The sequence below is a fragment of the Protomyctophum bolini genome (genome assembly GCF_963924005.1).
Source record: "Protomyctophum bolini genome assembly, chromosome: 18".
NCBI classification, from domain to species: Eukaryota; Metazoa; Chordata; class Actinopteri; order Myctophiformes; family Myctophidae; genus Protomyctophum; species Protomyctophum bolini.
The window spans coordinates 12,846,282-12,866,196 of record NC_137879.1 but is presented as its reverse complement, the minus strand read 5'-3'; the positions used below and the strand labels follow the sequence as shown (position 1 = coordinate 12,866,196).

General features: G+C 44.6%; 1 protein-coding gene across 4 annotated transcripts in view; it reads left to right on the top strand.

Moving 5' to 3' along the window:
* The window catches only part of LOC308333171 (uncharacterized protein), an 84,422-nt gene extending 66,094 nt beyond the window's left edge, over positions 1-18,328 (top strand). For 3 of the 4 annotated variants that reach the window (XM_080789366.1, XM_080789365.1, XM_080789367.1), the window contains 6 exons: positions 7,843-8,090; positions 9,331-9,401; positions 10,804-10,961; positions 13,878-14,022; positions 15,260-15,403; positions 15,737-18,328. In XM_080789366.1, the coding sequence (XP_080645492.1) occupies positions 7,843-8,090; positions 9,331-9,401; positions 10,804-10,961; positions 13,878-14,022; positions 15,260-15,403; positions 15,737-16,051 (1,081 nt within the window). In that variant the 3' untranslated portion in view covers positions 16,052-18,328. The remainder of the gene's footprint in view (positions 1-7,842; positions 8,091-9,330; positions 9,402-10,803; positions 10,962-13,877; positions 14,023-15,259; positions 15,404-15,736) is intronic. The other variant, XR_013965780.1, reaches the window with a different exon arrangement.
* The last annotated feature ends 1,587 nt before the right edge of the window (positions 18,329-19,915 follow it).

Sequence of the window (19,915 nt, the reverse complement as noted above, 5' to 3'; positions counted from 1 at the left end):
AACCATGCAGCCAGGGCCCAAATCTGTCATTGCTTTTTGTCAAGAGGCAAATTAGTGAGCAGCAGCACAGACATTGAAAGGGAGACACAGACTTACAGGTTTTGGGTCTATGCGAGTTGCTTGTTTTTAGCTTGATTATTTTGTAGGGGCGCTAGCCCTCCTATGACCAGCTTTGGGTCTTTGTGTGTACCCCATAGCGATGATTTGATTGGCTGAGCACCCCATAGCGATGATTTGATTGACTGAGCAAAGTACGTATTGAGGGTAAAAAGTGAAGGCGGAAAAAGTGAGGACGCAAATTGTGATTGGCCGGAATGAGAAGATGTATGATGATTTATGATGATAAGAGTGCCCCTCACTTCACACGGGTGTGATTTTTTTTTAAATCCCTCCTTGGTTTCTATGGTTTCTCAATGTTTTAAATATCTGGGCAGAAAGGTACATTGTTGCTTTTAATGGAATTTGTCTGTCTGTCTGTATAGGCTTACTCTGATGAAAAACAGTGCTAGATGCTATTTCACTTCACACCCCCACAGAGGCATTCTGGTCATTTTCCCCGGTGCACCCACATGTTCTGCACCACACACACACACACACACACACACACACACACACACACACACACACACACACACACACACACACATGCAGGGAGACTTGACAAGTCATTGATACAGCCAGATGCAGAAACATAATAATGGAAGGACAGTTTGAGAGGAGAGATAGAAACAGGATAGGAACAGAGAGAATCAACATAAAGAATAGAGATAAGAGGCATGCATGCATTGCATAGAGCATGCGGCTTGAGCGAGAGCTATTCTCCCATCTGCTCTATTATTCTTTTTATTCTGCTAATCCTTCTCTCTTCGTCTGTCATTGGCTATAATAACCCTGTCGTTCTACTGCCTGCTGGAGCCAACTTCTTCACGTTCATATCATGACGCCAACAGCTGAAACCTTTATAGGAAGCCTTATAGCAATTATATATTATTGAATGTAGTTACAATCATCATAGTAATAATTTCAATGCTCTGTTATCTGCTTCTGCTAAGCTATAAGTCATTAACAGAGACTGTTTCTTTTAAAATATGCATTTAGGAATATATGGCAGTGCAGATTGGATTTGTGAACATTTGTATGGATGGATGGATGGATGGCCTCTTTCACATGACTTACAGTGTTTTGCCACTGCTGTAATGGGATAGAACAAATGTATCTCTATTAGCAGCATCAACATAAAGCCCAGAGCATGCACCTCTTTACCTGTTCTCCCCTATATTCATACTAGAATTTCGTGCGCGCTTCGCGCGCACTCATCCCAGAGCTACTTCGCCACGCACTATGGGAAGAAATAAATGGCGGGAGTTGACTCCACATGTAGTAACGGATGGGTTATTGGAAATGTACCATTGTTTTGTCCTGAATATTTCCACAGCCTAATTACTAAAGGATTGTGACTGGGACAGACATACAGTCTGACATACAATAGGCTACACGTGTGCACAGAGAATAAACAATGACCTATATGGCCAGATTTCTTAAATTAACATAGTTGGATTTTAACAGAAAGACAATGCCATAAATCAGTCAAAGTAAGTGACAGACTCAACAGTAGCACACAGCATGCAAGGCAGCGATGCATGCGTGCCAACATGTTTGTCCAGCTGAGATTTAGTGTCTCCATCTCTCTGTGGAAGAGGTTGCACATGACCTGTACGGCCACACTGAGGTGCTCCAACACAAACACAGACACAAAACAACACCACGCTGTTTGTCCAGTTGACCCAAATCAACACCAATACCTAGCCTGTTTGTCCAAAACACACTATCTGCTCGCCACGTTTCTACTTCGCCACAACCTAATGTTAGTAACAAATGTAGGGGAGAGCCGCCAAGGTTGTAACGCTTCACGGTTGTAACATGGACGTTATCTCTTGATTGGTCAACGCCACCATGACGCCATCGCGTCAGTATGTGTACAGCAAGGAAGTTTGAAGTGTTTACCTTCAAAATGCGTATAATTTTACACCTGGAGTATATGTGTGCTACAATTTTTGTCTTTGGTGTTGGTGAATAAAAATCCACATGGATGTGTTCATGCTTATGTTCTTCATTAGTTTGCATCGTGTTTAGACGGAATTCACATTCATTCTGGTCTGTAAGCAACTGCAAAGAAAACTTGCAAAAGCGGGTCATTTGTGTTACAAATGGTCCGCTTCCATTCAATGCCATTATATGTAATATTTACATATTTGACATATTGGCCAATATTATATGTTCTAAAATTGTATTGTATTGTGTAGTGTATTCTAAAAGTAGTTTAGGGTTGTATAACATTGTACAACTCAATCAATCAAACGTTTGTTTAATTGCCCCATTGAAAAAAAAGAAAAGCCCAAACTGGTACACCCGATACTATTTAATATTTCCCTTATGTTTGATACATTTTCTTATCACATCCATGGTATGAAAACAATGCTAAGGAGTTGCTTCAATGAAATATAATTGCTTTAAGCTGAAAACGGGTTATTAGTTATTATGTGTAGTGTAGTGTAGTCAACATGTTAAGGCTCGCTATAATGACGCCCAGCTGTTATGTAATCGCGCATCTATAAATTCTAAGCGTGTGAGCCGGGAGTGTGTGTGTGTGTGTGTGTGTGTGTGTGTGTGTGTATATACATTCCGTCGGTAATTCCCTGTAGGCTTCACGTGAATAATGTTGTGTGCGCGCGTGCGGAGAAATAGTTATTTAATGAATCGCATGTTGGTGTGTGTGTGTGTGTGTGTGGGGGGGGCCTTACAGGCGTGCATGTGCGTGTGTGTGCGCGTGCAGGCGTATGTATACATTAGGGCTGTCACGATTCGCCTAGTCCACGATTCAATTCAATTTTCGATTTGCAGCTCACGATTCGATTCGATGTTCGATTCGCTATCACGATTCGCCTAGTCCACGATTCAATTCAATTTTCGATTTGAAGCTCACGATTTGCTTCGATGTTCGATTAAATTTTTTCAATCTATTTTTTTAAAACCTTCTTTTTCAGCATTGAGGGCTATATTCATTATAATTTAGGCCAATATCTTGGTTTGTAAAGAAAAACACTTGTTTCCCAATAAGTCACATTTATTTTCTATAAATAACAAATCAGAATGAGAATAATAAAAGGTTTAACAACTTTGGGTTTTATGCCCTAACATTTTTTAAATGTTTCTTGAAGATGAGATGACTTGTAACATTCTTGTTAAGCTCTAAGTAAGTAAAAGAAAGAAAAAAAAAAAAAGTCAAATAGTATATAGACCCATCTGTTGTTAGTTCAAGTATTAAATACTAATTTAAGTGTTCAATTTCACTTATACACTACCTGGTTATAAATAGCTGCAGTAGGCTACACCATTTTATGCAGTATTTTATACTATTTCTATTTAGTGTACATTTAGTGGATGTGGCTTACATCCGGTCTAAAGCCCACCCACTGTATGCGCTGATTTCCATACACAATCCGTATCCTCCCCTCACCGGATGTTGAATTAACAGTACTAACGGCCATATATTTGACGATCTTTTAGACAAAACGATTTTAACGGGCAACGTTTCACATGTATTATTAGTTTGATACATTTTAGGAGTGAAAACATGTGTGACCTGCATGGCATTTTGTAACGTGGTTCTGCTGTTCTGCAACTCTCATTAAATATTGAAAGCCAGCGTTTTCCACCACTGATAGTGGTCGCATGTCTGCAGCTATGCAGACCGCAACTCCGTGCGTTAATTGTTTTGCACGGGGCGAATTAGCTGAGAGCTTTTCTCTATAAGAATATAGTTGGCTGTGTTGTTGTCTTTGTACCATCGTCGTTGGACAGATCGATTTCTTTGTGATGTCTGCTCGTTTTCTTTTCCACACTTATTTCCGTGTATCATCGTCGTCGCTGTCTACAACAGCACTGGCCATGGTGAAACGCAACAGCCGTCTCGTTCTCTCACTTGTCAACTCCTCTCTGTGTGTGTGTGTGTGTGTGTGTGTGACTGACTGTGTGTGTGTGTGGCACTGCTCCGATACAGCTGGATTTTCGTCTCTTTTTTTTCTCCATGCATTCGCATGGGCGGAATGGCCCGGCCGCTCGCGGAAGTAAATTGGCTGTGTGGCGAAAATAGGCAAAGTGATCGGTGTAAGGGTGATATGTTGGCACAATCCGATTAATGTCAAAGAACAATGTTGATGTAACTAAGGGAATCGTCGAGTCATTTTTTTTGTAAATAAAGAGATTTAGATGGAATAAGCGAAATAGCGATCGTATAATCTCTCCTGTTCCTTCTGTCTCTCATCAATGTCCTGCGCGAGGGTCGCCTGCAGACCCAGCTCCCAGCGAGTGCTGCTGCTGCAAGCAGTGAGTGTAGAGTAGGCGTGGCGCATCATTAGAAGGGCGCAGCAAATACGACATTGAGGGGTAGAAACCATCCCGGGCGCATGGTTCATGTAACATGTGTGTCACTGTGAAAGACTGGCCCCATTAAGTGAACGTAGTTGGCAACAGAGCTGGTGACGTAAGAGGCAGGGTGTTGCCAGGTTTGCGAATTGTAAGCGAGTTGTAGTGTATGTAAGTAGCGTGGTTTAAAGGGCTTGTTTGTGGGCTGGTTGGGCTTGTTTCTGACCGTGTTGGGGCAGCAGTGATTCCGTGTTCCGTGTAGGAATGTTTCATAAAAGTAATATTTAATAGAGTAAATAAGACACTTGAACGGCTAAAAGATAGCCTATGTCAGTTCGGGGAGCGTTCCGAATTTATTTTGCATATAGAGATGTGTGGTGAAAGTGTGGTTCGGTCGGAGATAGAGCAGAAAGAATGAGTATGGGTACACCTTTTCACTTGTATAGTAGATACCACAGTCCTCTCCTATAGGCCAGTAGCACTGTCCTCTCCTATAGGCCAGTAGCACTGTCCTCTCCTATAGGCCAGTAGCACTGTCCTCTCCTATAGGCCAGTAGCACTGTCCTCTCCTATAGGCCAGTAGCACTGTCCTCTCCTATAGGCCAGTAGCACTGTCCTCTCCTATAGGCCAGTAGCACTGTTCTCTCCTAGGCCAGTAGCACTGTCCTCTCCTATAGGCCAGTAGCACTGTCCTCTCCTATAGGCCAGTACCACTGTCCTCTCCTATAGGCCAGTAGCACTGTCCTCTCCTATAGGCCAGTAGCACTGTCCTCTCCTATAGGCCAGTAGCACTGTCCTCTCCTATAGGCCAGTAGCACTGTCCTCTCCTATAGGCCAGTACCACAGTCCTCTCCTATAGGCCAGTAGCACTGTCCTCTCCTATAGGCCAGTAGCACTGTCCTCTCCTATAGGCCAGTAGCACTGTCCTCTCCTAGGCCAGTAGCACTGTCCTCTCCTATAGGCCAGTACCACTGTCCTCTCCTAGGCCAGTAGCAAAGGGGCATCTTTACCTGTTCTCCCCTAGGCTATATTCATACCACTCTCCTCCCGTTCTTACCCCTCCCCTCCTTTCCTCACCTACTCTCCTTCTCCCCTCTGCCCTACTCACCTCACTTCACCTCATCTGCCCATCTCACCTCTTCTCCTTTGTTTCGTCAGACCCTCTCCTCCTCTCCTCGCCCCCTCTCCTCTCTTACCCCTTCTCTTCTCACTTCTGCTCCGTTCCCCTCCTCTTTTCTCCTCACCTCTCCATTCCCTCTCACTCATACGCTATTCTATGTAAGACTAGTGTGCTTTGCCTTTATTTCTGTCTTTGTTTTCTCTGCCCCATCTTTTTTTCTCCTCTTCTCAATCCATCCCCCCACTCTGCCTGTCCTTCTACTCTGTATGGTGTGGGATTCAGGCAGGCTAGCAGTTACCAGGCAACAGGCTAGAACACTTTGCACATCTCTCTCTCTCTCTCTCTCTCTCTCTCTCTCTCTGTGTGTGTGTGTGTGTGTGTGTGTGTCTTTCTTTGTCTCTCCCAGGCTCCTGTATAGGTTAACTGTTACGTACTGATGGTTAATCATAGTGTAGTGTAGTCCCAGAGGGGTGTGGGGCGGTGGTGGGTGTGGAAAGAGAGTGTGTGTGTGTGTGTGTGTGTGTGTGTGTGTGTGTGTGTGTGTGTGTGTGTGTGTGTGTGTGTGTGTGTGTGTGTGTGTGTGTGTGTGTGTGTGTGTGTGCGTGCACGTGTGTGTGCGCGTGCATGTGTGCATGCGTTCGTGTGAGTGTGGCAGCCATACCTCCATTTTCTATTTTACCGGCTGAACTTTTCCATCAGGGCCTCCCTGCCTGGTCACGTGGCCTATATACGACATACACAGTAAAGATCTGTGTTCTATTCATTTAACTCTGAGAGTGTACAAATGGACCCATAAGGCACCATTTGGACCCAACTGGTATAGAAAAGAATAGAATACGAAAACGAAATAGCTGGTTACTGCAGGTTACACTGGTTAATATTAGGGTTATAGTGCAGGCGACAGATAATTAAAACAAATCTCTTAACTGTTCCCAAAATGGAACTTGTGTCATTTGGTACACACAGCCATATTTTCAAATGACACAGACATACCATTCATTGAGTAGTGAGTACACACAACTATAGCATTTGCTGCACGCTACCAAGCATTCACAGCACAATGAATTGAAAACACAATCATAGAAATGGAACACATGAATGACGATGACTAAGGTGGAAGGTATAGAACGGGAAAATGTGGGTGGTCCTGGAACCACTCATGCACTTGAGCAGCCCGGTGGAAGCTCACATTGTCCCAGATGACAATGTAGTCGATTCACTGTGGGTCATCTATGTGGTCAGGTGTTACCAACAAATTGCTCACCAGACCTGAATGTTTAAAGATTTGAATAGTTGTGTGTTGTAGGTTGATGCTTTGTGATTTTACGTGAGAAGTGTGTGCAACAACTGAACATTGTGTGTGGTGTTTGGACAACAAGGTGATGTGTAATTAGAGTCTAATGCAGATAAAGGGAGCGTGATGTAGTGCAAATTGTGTCGAGCGATTAGGTACATAAAGTGACGGTTGTGCAAATTGTGTCGATTGTTGGGTGTTCACAGTGAAAAACACTGAGGTAAATGAACACAGGATTTTACTGAGGTAGTCAGTCATTGTGCCCACCATGCGTCCAGCTAAGCTAAGCTACACTTTGAGGTCCAGCGAGGAGTGTCTTTTCTCACCTCCGATGTGCATGATGCGGAGACAGAGAGAGAGAGAAAGAGAGAGAGAGAGTATGAACTAGTGTTCCTGATAAGACTGGCTCCCCAGTGATAAGGATGTTCCTGTTTTTCACCCAAGAGCTGCAACAGGATCGTTTCTCTCCTGCTGTGATGCTTTTTGATCAAGGGAAGTCGACCACTCCTCAGGAGGAGAGAGAGAAGCACAAATACACAGCGGTAAAGAGAGAGAGAGAGAGAGTGAGAGAGAAAAAGTGTGTGTGCGTGCGTGCGAAAGAGAGAGAGAGAGAGAGCACAATTATAGCTTTGAAGGCACGGTTTCATTCTCACTGGGGTCCCCTGGGTGCTTTGCATTACAAAACCTCTGGCGAGCAACGAACCGTCAGTGGCGACAATTTCTCACGTCATGCGTGGAAAAGAGTTTCCTATCTGTGTGGGTATCATTGTTAGTATTGCATGCGCTGTATGCGTGGGCCCGTAACAGAGATTGACACACCGATAGCGAGTGGCAGCTGAGGAGCAGGCTGCATGCGCACGGCGGGGCCACGCTGGTGACGATAACGATGTGTTGATAGATACGCATCGCTAATGAGCCCCGTGGCAGCAGCACACGGGGTGTCCATCACCCTCTCTCTCTCTCTCTCTCTCTGATTCTTCTTCATTTCTCTCCGTCTCCATAGTGATGAGGAGGAGCTGCGGAAGTCGTTCTCGGAGCTCGGGGACGACATCAACGCCTCCTCCCAGCAGCCGGTGGAGACGCATCATGAGCACGAGGTGGTGGGCGGCGGCGGCGGGGGCAGCGGGAGGCACCACCACCACCACCACCACCACCACCATCACCACCAGGAGGACGAGCCCTCCAAAGCGCTGCTGTACAAGAACGGCTTTCTGGTGCGCAAAGTGCACGCCGACTCTGACGGCAAAAGAAGTACGTGTTTGTTCTGCATAAATGTTGAGCCATGGACCACTTTTTATGCTCTCAAGAGTTAAAGATCTATAAAGGTTCCATTTGGTTTACCGACTGAAATGTCCATCATCTAGCTGCGGGGACCACCTGGAACTCCTTCAAGGACCACTGGTGGTCCCCAGACCACTGGTTGAGAACCACTGTTCTACATCTATTCTAAGATTAATTAATTATTATTATTATTCATTTTTTTAATATACCCAACTTTTTTCCAGTCCCGGCCTGGTACCCTAGTCAAAATATGGCCCTTGGGTGGGTTGATTTCCGGTTTCGTCATCAGAACATGATGGCCTCGTCACCAGGTCCGCGGCAAAGCCGGAGTTTCTTTTTAATTATTAAAATATGGCGAATTAAACACATTAAACAAATGTCGGTTATAGCGTATTAAGCAGAGTCGATCGTTTGATTAAACAATTAGCGGCCGTCAAACTGTTAATAGTATTTGATAGTAGATAACAGCACAATTTGAAATGTGCACCCTATGGCCAGTCGTGTGTTTGACTAGGGTTTGACTGGATTGTTGAATTCCTACAATGCCCATAATGCTTTAGTGCACTTCCCCTCCTTGTGGAGAGGGGGGAGGCTGCATGGAGGTGTGACTTTGTAGTCCAGGAAGGAAGTGAGACCAAATGTTTTTGCTCATGAACATGGCGTCATGACTAAAATATCTACAAAACCATATTACACAAAAAAAAAACCCAGGAAAGTTTTTCTTGTGTCCTTAAACTTCATTAAAATTAGCTCTGGTGCAAAAGGGGTGAAGTGGCGCTTTTAGTGGTCAGGAACTGCCCATTCATGGTCCTCAAGCAGTTTCTGTAGTAGCCTTACTGCTAAACCTTAGACCTCTTCTCGACATCTTGACAAAAAAAGACAGGTCAGTACAATATTGCACGTGCAAAGAAAGCACTGCTCCATACACATGCACTATAGTATGGCAACCTCAAACGTGACCAACAGCTCTGCCAAGGCATAGCAGGTGGTCTGTGGTGGTGAGTCAGGATTGCTGAGGAGGAGGAGGAGAAGATAAGGAGGCGTTAAGATCCCAGCTCGGTCAACAGATCGCTTACCATATGTTGGATTTCTGTGGATGTCAATCTGATCCATCTTGCACATTCTCCATGGTAACTGACTGATAGAGCCAGAGAACTGCATGTGTTTGATCTGTGCGTTTCATCGTAGCGTTTGTTCCGTCTACATACAGCACCGAGAGGGAAGAGAGGCTGGAAAACCTTCTACGTCCATCTGAAGGGCCTCATCCTCTACCTGCAGAAGGTAAATGAACTATTGTCAGTGGTGGAAAATAGTACTTTTACTTAAGTAAAAGTATCAATACTGTAATATAGAAATACTCCATTGGAAGTAAAAGTCCAGAATTCAAAATGTACTAGAGATGCCTGAAGAAGGTCTTTGACCGAAGCGTTGCCTAATAAATAACGTTCGTATTGCAAGTGCAGACGGTGTGAAGGTCTTTGTGCACTTTGTGTGCATTCTTCTGAGTACATTGAGCCCTGCCTACGCACCCGTCTCAGAGCATAAAATAGGTGTGCATAAGACTTTGTTGCCCAAAATGTACTAGAGTAAAAGTACAAAAGTATTGGCATCAAAATGTACATAAAGTACCAAAAGTACTCATTATGCATTGCAGAATGTCTTATTTAAAAAAATTCTAATGTATAGAAATCTTTTGAAAATAGCAGTTCTACGAGCTCACAATGCGTCACATCAAACAAAACTCAAATCTGTACAATGAGGCAGTCTGTCCATGTGTAGTTGCTATTTACATATTATCTACAGAGCACTTTGACATACTGTACACTACAGTAATGTGCCTGACTGTGCTATTATTACTATTATTTGTGGAATGTGTCCAGCACAGCCGGTCTCAACCCTCAAGGGGGTCCATATGGTCAAGTGGTCTGTCTGGGCCTCTTTGCTTCCCCTGGCCGCTGTGACGCTAAATCCCTCTGCTTGGGCAGAAACAAGTGTCCCACCCTGCCACCCCACCCTGCCACCCAGCCAAGTTCTCATCCCCCCGATACCGTGGAAGGGCGCCAATGGATTTGTCAGCTCAAACGGGAGCAAAGGATGAAATGAAAATGAAATTAAACCCCTGATCCTCCTCATTTGACACTTGATGGTACTTCTCCCATTGTCAGCTTGTCTTGGTTTAATGGGGTATTAAAGCCCCCCCCCCCCCTGGTTTCAATCTTCATATTTTATTTTTATTTTGTCTTTTTTTGTCTTCTTTCGACCACAGGGAGGGCGGTGGTCGCAGCAGGCACAAATCCCCTTTGACACTATTTTTATCCACTTGTCTTAAACCCTAAATGCCTCATTGACCAGATTCCTCCCCCCCCCAGGGGTCTATACTTGGATAGATAGATCATTATTGTCATTGTAACATGTACAACGAAGTTAAAAGTGCCAACCGATCAGTGCATACAAATTCCTAAAATCTATATAAAAATACTCTGGGTGGCGATTTAGCAAATGTTCACCAATTTTTTTCTGAAGGTTCGCCTGTTATATGCCCTGAATATGGATGCTAGGGTTTATCAAATCATATACCCTGAAGAGAGGCATTATATTTGTCGAAACGGCAATTCCAAATAAAAATCTTTTGCTAAAAATAAATTAATAAATTGGTTAAAATAAACCTGTGTCCTTCCACCAGGGGGAATACAGAGTTGAGAAGCAACTGTCTGATGAAGACTTGAAGAACGCAGTGTCCATCCACCATGCTCTGGCCATGAAGGCTTCAGACTACAGCAAGAGGCCCAACGTGTTCTACCTGCGCACCGCTGACTGGAGGGTCTATCTCTTCCAGGCACCGTGAGTAGCGCTGACTGGAGGGTCTATCTCTTCCAGGCACCGTGAGTGTCCTGTCACCATTATTACATAACCATCTATTCGCAAATATTTGAGATAATCGCAATTATTTTTGTATAATTGTCAAATTTAAATTAAAAAAAAGAAGCTGAAATCTGCAAGATTATCAGCTATTTCCACTATAGAGGGTATGTGCATGATATCATCATCAAACCCGGAAGTTATGCGGGGACGCCTACTGAGTGGCAAAAAACTACTTTCTGGCCTTGACAGCCCATACATCCAAACAGAAAAGTCCTATCTGATTGCATTAAACAACGTTAAACAACGTTAAACTCACTTTGCCTGTCGCTTTGACACTCGATTTGCCATTCACCCTCTATTTTTTTGTATAAATATTAAATATGTCAGTATAATTTCTTAGTATATTCAAGTTATTTGTCATATCTGCCCGGTGCAATTCTTTATCACGAGGCACACACATGCACGCATGCACGCACGCACACACACGCGCGCACACACACACACACACACACACACACACACACACACACACACACACACACACACACACAGAACCATAACAGAACCTGCACCACCATTAAGTTGGCGGTCAATGGAGGACACAGAGATGAACCCGGCAAGGTCATTCCTCAATGGACGCTCTTATCCGGAGCAACTTACAGAGGGCAAAATCGGAGGACATGTTTCGTAATTAATGTAACGCTTACATAAAGCAACTAAGCGGCAGTCGGTAGCCGGCACAAAAAAATGTTAAGTAACTATAGGATAACAGATAAAGTTCTAAGCTAGCATCTGTGTCTAAACCACATGCACAATAATATAATTAATAATTATGTAACATTCTATGTGAGCAAGTAACCAATATACATCTTTATAGTATAACTAGCACCTATTAATATAATAGCCAACAAGAAAAGAGATACGAGGAAATTGGGAGGGGCAGAGGTGAGTTTCCAGACTGCGGTGGAAAATGGGGAGTGCAGTCTGCAGTCCTGAACCTGTGTGTGTGGGTGTGTGGTGGGTGTATGTGTGGGGCCATGCCACAGAAGAGTCTAGAAAATCCTGGGTGTGTTGGGCCAGGGTGTGTTGGGCCAGGGTGTCGAAGGGAGGGACAGACAGACGTCCTCAAAAGTCAGTGTCCAGCCTAACTTCTCTCATTGGCCAAACGCAGCTGAGCAGCTTTGTAATTTCAACCAACAACAGGGGTGTGCGTGCGAGCGCGTGTGTGTGTATGTGTGTGTGTGTGTGTGTGTGTGTGTGTGTGTGTGTGTAGAATGTGTAGTGTGCGTTTAGAGCTGGCTGGAGGTGTGAGTGTGTACATTAACAGGATCCGGGCGGGAAGTGGCACATGAATGGCCACATGTTCCCATCCCCCAGGAGGACAACAGGCTCTCTGCTCTAGTTGCCGCCTGCATTTGTCCCAGATACTGTACTCTCTTTCATGCTCTCTCTCTCTCTCCCTCTCTCTCGTTCTCTCCCCCCCACCCCTATCACACCAGGCACGTGCACAGATATACATCAAAACATCAAAGGGGGCTTGAGCCCCTGCACTTTTTATACCAATCTGTAAAAGAAAACTGCCCTCTTCACAGACAATGAATGCAGCATTTACTATGGTGAAAGAAATGCTAAATGCCCCTCCTCTCTCCATGCCATACCCATTCAGGAGAATTGCCTTTTTCCCGAACTCTCCTGTACTTGAATGCAGCATTTATTTTGCGTTGAAAGAGACCTACTGCACATGTAAACAGAGATGCTACCTTTAAACACAAGGGAGCATGAGTTAAGTCCGTTGCTCTCCCCAGGTTGGCGGAGGGTGTGTAGAGCCCAGGATCACAGTAGATGATTGGCACAGGGGTGAAAAATGGGTTACAAAATCGTGGGATAAAATATATATATATAAAAAAACACATCTTAAATCGTTTTTGTTGTATACTATTTAATAGTCTTAAGAAGAAATGCTGATATTCGTCCCAAAGTGACAAATAAATAAAATAAATGCTGCTATTTGTTTCGATGCAATGTGACATAGCTCCGTTTACAAAATGCTGTACCCTCTCCAACTGTATATACTCCCCATTTTCAACAGTTTTTATTGTATTTTGACACTTGCTTCAATGTAAACGTCATGTTTTCTCATGACAATAAAGCTCCTTTGAAATTAATTGAATTGAATTGAAAGAATTTGTTTAGAAATCCATGTCGTACCCTACGTCACATCTCCAGTAGCTAAAGAGTGCATGGTTTCAACCTCGAAGAAATTGCTGATCTACAAGCTCGCCATTTTCGCAATCTTTTGTCTTTGCAAAAAGTGCCCTTTTTAGCGAATGTCGGCCCGTGCCTCTCTAATACATTCTCTGCACATCGTACATGTCTCTCTCTCTAGCTTAAGTCCTCTCTTTCTCTGGGGACGTGGTGGTACAAGGCCGTCTGATTCAATCTGATTATTCTCGGGGGGTACTAATAGGTCTGTTAGCGTATAACTGTTCTTATATTATTAATTGGCTTCAAAACTAATTTCTTTGTCAGCAGCAAGGCTACATTCTCTGATGGTTACTCCTTTGATGTTGTGCCCACCACGTGAATGCGCACCGCGGAGCGTAATATATTACATTATGTTATATATTGTTGCGTGCGGGTGTTGTCAGGCAGCGTTACGTGTTGTGAGCTTGTTATAGTATAAATCAAATAAATAATTAGGTATAAATAAAGCCTAACCGATAACTAAGTGATGTGTGTATGTCTGTGTGTGTGCTCGCGTGTGCCGTCCGTGCGTGCATACGTTCGTCCACGTGTGTGTATTTGAGTGCATATGTGTGAGCTTATGTGGTTGCGCGAGTGCGCCTACTGTTTGTGCTTATTTGTGTGTGTTTGTGTTTGCACGTGTCTGGACAGAAATGCAGAGCAGATGCAGTCTTGGATCACGCGGATCAACACGGTAGCAGCCATGTTCTCGGCGCCTCCGTTCCCAGCAGCCATTGGATCGCAGAAGAAGTTCAGTCGACCTCTGCTGCCGGGAACATCCTCCAAATTCACAGAGGTACGGAATCATTTAGACCTGTGGTTCCCAGACCTTTTAGCTCCTGACTCAAAAGAGAAATTTTATGTCTCCCCGGGACCCAAACTCAGGACCTACAAGCTCACACCGTGTCGCTTCGCGCCACTTTGTGAGATTGTAGGTCTGCTATTTCGCCTATTTTCACTACTACTATTTGTTTTCAAATTTCTGGAATTTATGTTATTTTTCTTTGATTTCTTCATGAAATTACTGGAAAATCATTGAATTTGTTTTTAATTAATGTTTTTTTTTTTTGCTTTTTTGGGAAATGTTTTTTGAAAAGGTTTTTAAATAATAATAATAATTAAAAACAAAATGTAATAAACAAAAACTAAGAGGGCCCACAAATGGGTCCCGAGTCCGACCCACTGTTTAGGAAACAGTGATTTAGATCCCTGTGGCCGGATCGCTTGTGTCCAAGAGAAAGATGTGTGTTTAATTCTTATTCTTTGTTATTTCTCACCAAATAATATTTTTTGCTGGAAGTGCAATGGAGCTCAGACGTCCAAATTTGAGTCCCTTTGACTTCCATTTTTAAAATAAGATATTTCAACGCGTATATCTCTTATAACCAGTAAGACCCCCCCGAGGGCGAGGTCGCGGGCACACATCCGCCTGGGTGACGGCAGACTGCTGGGCAAGCGCAGGCGCTTTGGCATCGGGGGTCAGATCAACATATGGAATGAATTATGTACTGGAGCAAGTCTTGAGTGTACAGGGTTTGATGAGGTCAGATCAACATATAGAATATCAGAACGTCAGAATGTCAGCTCCATATATAGAAGGGTGGCAGTGGGGGCAGTGGCTTGAGTGTACAGGGTTTGATGAGGTCTTGCCATATATGGAGCGTGTCTTGAGTTTACAGGATTTGATGAGGTCAGATCAATATATGGAATGTCAGTTCCAAGTGTGTTCAATAGCACTGATTTATGCAAAATAAATTATCAAAAAACTAAAAAATGGAGTTATGTTGTTACCTCTCAACAGCAACGATATGTGAAAACATTTAGTGGAGGTACTTGTGTAGCCTACTTACTGACAGTGTGCACAAGACCTTTGGCACTTATCAGTCCATCGACGTGCGAAATTAGCTCCAGACATGCAGACGGACCGACTCTCATAGACGGCTCTACACCTGTATGTAGATTGTAGAGCAGGGCATCCTGGTTGAGCCTCCTCTCCCTGGTGAGAACATTGATCGTGAAACTTTGGTTTGCAGGAAGAGCAGGTCAAATCCCACGAGACGCGGTTCCGTGCCATCTCCACGGAGCTCGCCGAGCTGCGGTCGTACCCTCCCGACCGCAAGGTGAAAGGCCGCGAGCTGGACGAGTACCGCCAGCGCGACGAGTATCTGGAGTTCGAGGTGAGTCGGTGGAGTGCTCCGGCCGCGCCGAGCTTCAAAAGAACTGAGAAATAAACAGCGTTGTAAAGTAACTAAGTACATTTACTCAAGTGGTTAAGTACAAGTATTTCCAATTTTCATTACTTTTACTACTACTCCACTATACATCTCAGAGCCAAATATTGTACTTTTACTCTACTACAATTATTTGAAAACTTTAGTTACTACTAGTTACTTTGTAGATTTCTCTGTTTTTGTCATTACTATTACCGGTAGTAATTTTTTTCTAAATCTCCATGGGTGATTGTAATCTTGTAATCTCAAACACCTTCCCCCCAACCCGATCCTATATAGAAAACGCGCTACGGCACCTTCGTCATGCTGCTGCGGGCCAAGATACGAAGCGGCGAGGAGGACCTGTCCGTGTTCGAGGCCCAGCTCCTGGAGGACAACAACGGCACCGCGCTGGCGCACCGGGCCCACTCCAGCCCCACGCTGCAGGGGGGCGACAGCAGCCTGGCCAGCCAGACCAGCAGCGCCAGGGGCGGGGACACCAGCAGGGCCAGCGGTGGCAGCGGCGGCAGCAGCAGCTGCGGTGGTGGCAAGCCGCCGCCACCACGTCAGCAGGACGGCCAGAGACACAGCTACCGGCAGGCGGTCAAGAAGTGAGGCTTCGGGGGGGAGTAGGGGTTGGCCCCCGGGGAGCGGCAGGCATGGCCCAGCGGCAGGCTGTCTGTCTGTCTCCCTAGCTCGGGGCTTTGATTTTTGAGAATTTCCTAGTAAGTGTTCAGAGCTCTGCTCTTTGAAGGGGGAACACGGGGGAGGGTCTAACCCTTAGCACCCGCCCCCCCCGAATACACACACGCACGCACGCACGCACGCACGCACGCACACACACACACACACACACACACACACACACACACACACGCACGCACGCGCGCACATACACATATACATACACTCACACCCCACCCAGCCTATGTGGCACCCTACCGATCTTCTCGTCCACAACAGTCAGGTCAAGTGCTGATCCTGTGACTGGGGCTGATACCAGGAGTGGTGGGAAGGTTCACACATTTAAACTGAGGTGGGGTGAAGGGGGGTCACGCTGGGCTGTGGCGTGGCAGCACACTGAACTGTGCAGGTGGAACAGAGGTTGTTCTTGGAAGGAACAGTTGGGGGGGGGGGGGTGGGGGGAGACCATACAGGGACTTTTACATCCAGCATCCGTTTTTTTGTTGGTTTCTCCCTTTGCTTCTTTTCAGGCACAACCCCTCACAGCTTTTTCCTCAACCTCCTTATACTCTGATTTGGGACCAAACACATTTACGCATTGGGAAAAACCGTACTGTCTCTCTCACACCGACGACTGACCGTTTGACTTGAGACGAGCTTACTGTACCATGCGCCACGCACGCCAGTCCGATTTTAAAGTGGCGTGACTCTCACTGGTCTTAAGGGTTAAGCGTCGACATGGTCTTAAGAGCCATTGCATTGCTATTCCCTTTCTTTTCCCACATCACAGAGGTGTGTTCACATTCCACGAGGGAGCCTGTCTGTATAGCTCTTAAATTTAGAGCTCCTCCCGGGATGTTAACTAACTAAACGTGAGAGGTGGACGGCGGTATCAAGTTGAATATGAACACGTATGGAGTATGGACCGACGGTGTGTGAGACACCCGGGATGAGAGCTGGTTTGCCTCAGGGAGAGGAGGCAATCGATCATCCCTCTGTCTCCTCTTGCTTCATGTGATCTCATACCAGAGGAGGCTGGCTGGCTGGCTGGCTGGCTGGCTGGCTGGCTGGCTGCGGTTCTCCTCTCTCGCCTATCGCCGAGAAGTCAGTCGGAAGTCATGAGATCAGCTGGAGGCCCACAACACTCGAGTCAATGCTAAATGGCATCTCAGCAACGGGAACATCATTTGTCTTTTTACGCAAACCCCTCCCTCCCTCCCTAAACGAAACTAAGCTGTCTCCCTTCCCCAGTTGCTTCCGTCCCGTGGTGTGCTTCTATTCTCTTTCTTCTTCTTGGCTGAATGTTGTTTTGCTCAAGTGATCCGCATGCCTGCATCCAGCATCCAGCTTCTTTTTTTAGGCTTTTACTTCTTTGGCCGATCCGGGTTGGGTTTGAGAAATGTTGGTGCCAGAGGGCTTTTTGGTACAGGCGGGGTTATACCGGTATAATCCTTTATCTTCATGCTACTGTTTTAGCGATGTTCTCTGCCATGTGAAATCCCTGTGTGTGTACCTTTAAACTAATTTCCAAGTCCCTCTTTTGTCACTCACTGGGCAGGCCTTTGAATGTTCTTGTTTTTCAATATTTTTAAAGTATTTTACAGTCGATTGGTTGATGTCGAGCCTACCCCTCCTTCTCTTGTGTAATGTATGTCCAATGTATGCTAAATATGCTACTGAAAATATATTTATGAGAACTATGTTATCCATATATTCACTGTAATCACACAGGTTATGTTGTATATAAGTTGCCAGCCATGTATGCTTATATTGTATGACACCTGACAGTATATTTACGATATAATCAGTAAACTGATGTGAATATGCATTAAGTATGTATAGTTGACATTCCTTATACCTAAGTTCCCAAGAGTGTTGTTACATGATTCACATTCTAGTTTTCTCTTTATTTAAGCGATAGTGTGAACGTAAAAGGCAACAAAGCTGTGTAATATCTGTATTACATGAATGCTTATGTACGTACAGTTTGTATCGGAATTGTAAGTGATCAAGGATATATATATATATACGGGAAGTAGAGTAGTATGGAGTATAAATGGCAAAAGTTTGTGCTATGACCTAAGAGCATGAGTAAGACTTAATTTAATTTGGTCATCAGAGATCGATACTCGGTTGTCTTTATTATAACATTCATAACATGTATGTGAAATGAAATAAGAGAGGTAGACAATGAGACTACCAAGGAACAATCACTGCTTTGAATCAATTAATTATTTGGTGGGTGGGGGGGGGGGGGGGGGAAGAGTGGCCATTTCCATCTCGTGACATACCTTCTGTTAATGATCTGCTGTTGAGGTGTATATAGCCATTTTATACTAAGGCCCGAAAATTGCAGCTTGAACAGCTGCAGTGCCAGCATTTCACCAGCAGAGAGGGCTGTTTGACATCCAGTTACTTTACTTTATCATTATAATTTAGTCCCCACTCCATGGGGTGTTTTGTTTTGTGTCACTGTATATTTGCACAAACATGAAATGTGTCCTCTGCATTTCCCCCTCCTATAACTACTAGGAGCATTGAGCGTCATTAGTCTGGCACTCGGGGAGCAGTTCATCGTTAAGTGTCTTTGCTCAGGGACACTTTGACACATTGTTGGGGCATGGAATCGAACGTGGGACCTACGGCTCTTTAACCATTCAGCGATAGCCGTCCCACTTTTTCAGCCATAATTATGAACACCTGCACTGCACATGCATGGGATAGTGCAGGGGGGCTACTGTGTGTGTGTGTGTGTGTGTGTGTGTGTGTGTGTGTGTGTGTGTGTGTGTGTGTGTGTGTGTGTGTGTGTGTGTGTGTGCGCGTGTGCGTGCGTGCATGTCTGTGTCTATATACAGTACATGAATGCATGCTTGAGTGTGTCCATCTTCCTGTGGGGACTCGTGAATGTCATCCGTATGTATGCTGCGACCACACTGGTGCTTCAAAAGAGTCTGTAGGAATCATTCTAGTCCAGTGTCGTCATGCTGTGCAAAGTTCTAACAAGAGCAACATTCATACAGCATTGTATGTGGATTCATTCATTAAGTGCAGTTTTATATGTACATGTACAACTGAATGTTTGGACTGAACTTTAGCACGTTTGCCTTTGATGTTTGCCTCTTTTTCTGTGCCACCTTATCCGCGTGGCTGTCTTAGCTCTTTCTTTCTGCACTTCCTCTCTCCCATCCATGCTTGCATGTTTGTTTCTTTCTATTTGCCGAAACAATCCCCCCACCCAACCACTTAACCCCGGGCTCTATACTTAATATTTCTGCTCCTTTTCCCCCTGTACACCAAATGTCTTCGCCGAAAATAGCTGATCTGCAAGTTCACAACGCATCGGGAAACGTGGTGCGTTGGGATCTTGTAGATCTTCTATTTCCGTCAAAAAATAGGGATGCTATAGAGTTCAAGTGTATCGTTTTTCTATCTGGTCTTTTTTGGAAAAAATCCTCTGAGCATTTAAATGTGTAGTATTTGTATTTTGGCCACATTAACTTGTGACATAATTTTACCTGTCATGTACCATTTTGTGTATTTATTGATACGTCTTTTACTCTGTTGTAATAATGCGGCCAAACTGTCAAAGGGCAGCAATATGTTTGTTTAGTGCCATTCTAGGTCTGCGTAGGGGACGTGTGTATCTGTGATATGACTGGGGACTTTATCGAGGATATTACCCAAATAAGACCAAAAGTTACGATGCATCTATACATTGAATCAACTTGCTGAATGAGCGTTAAGTTTATAGCTTGTACAGTCTGTACATGTCACATGCAGGGCTCTGTATGCTGA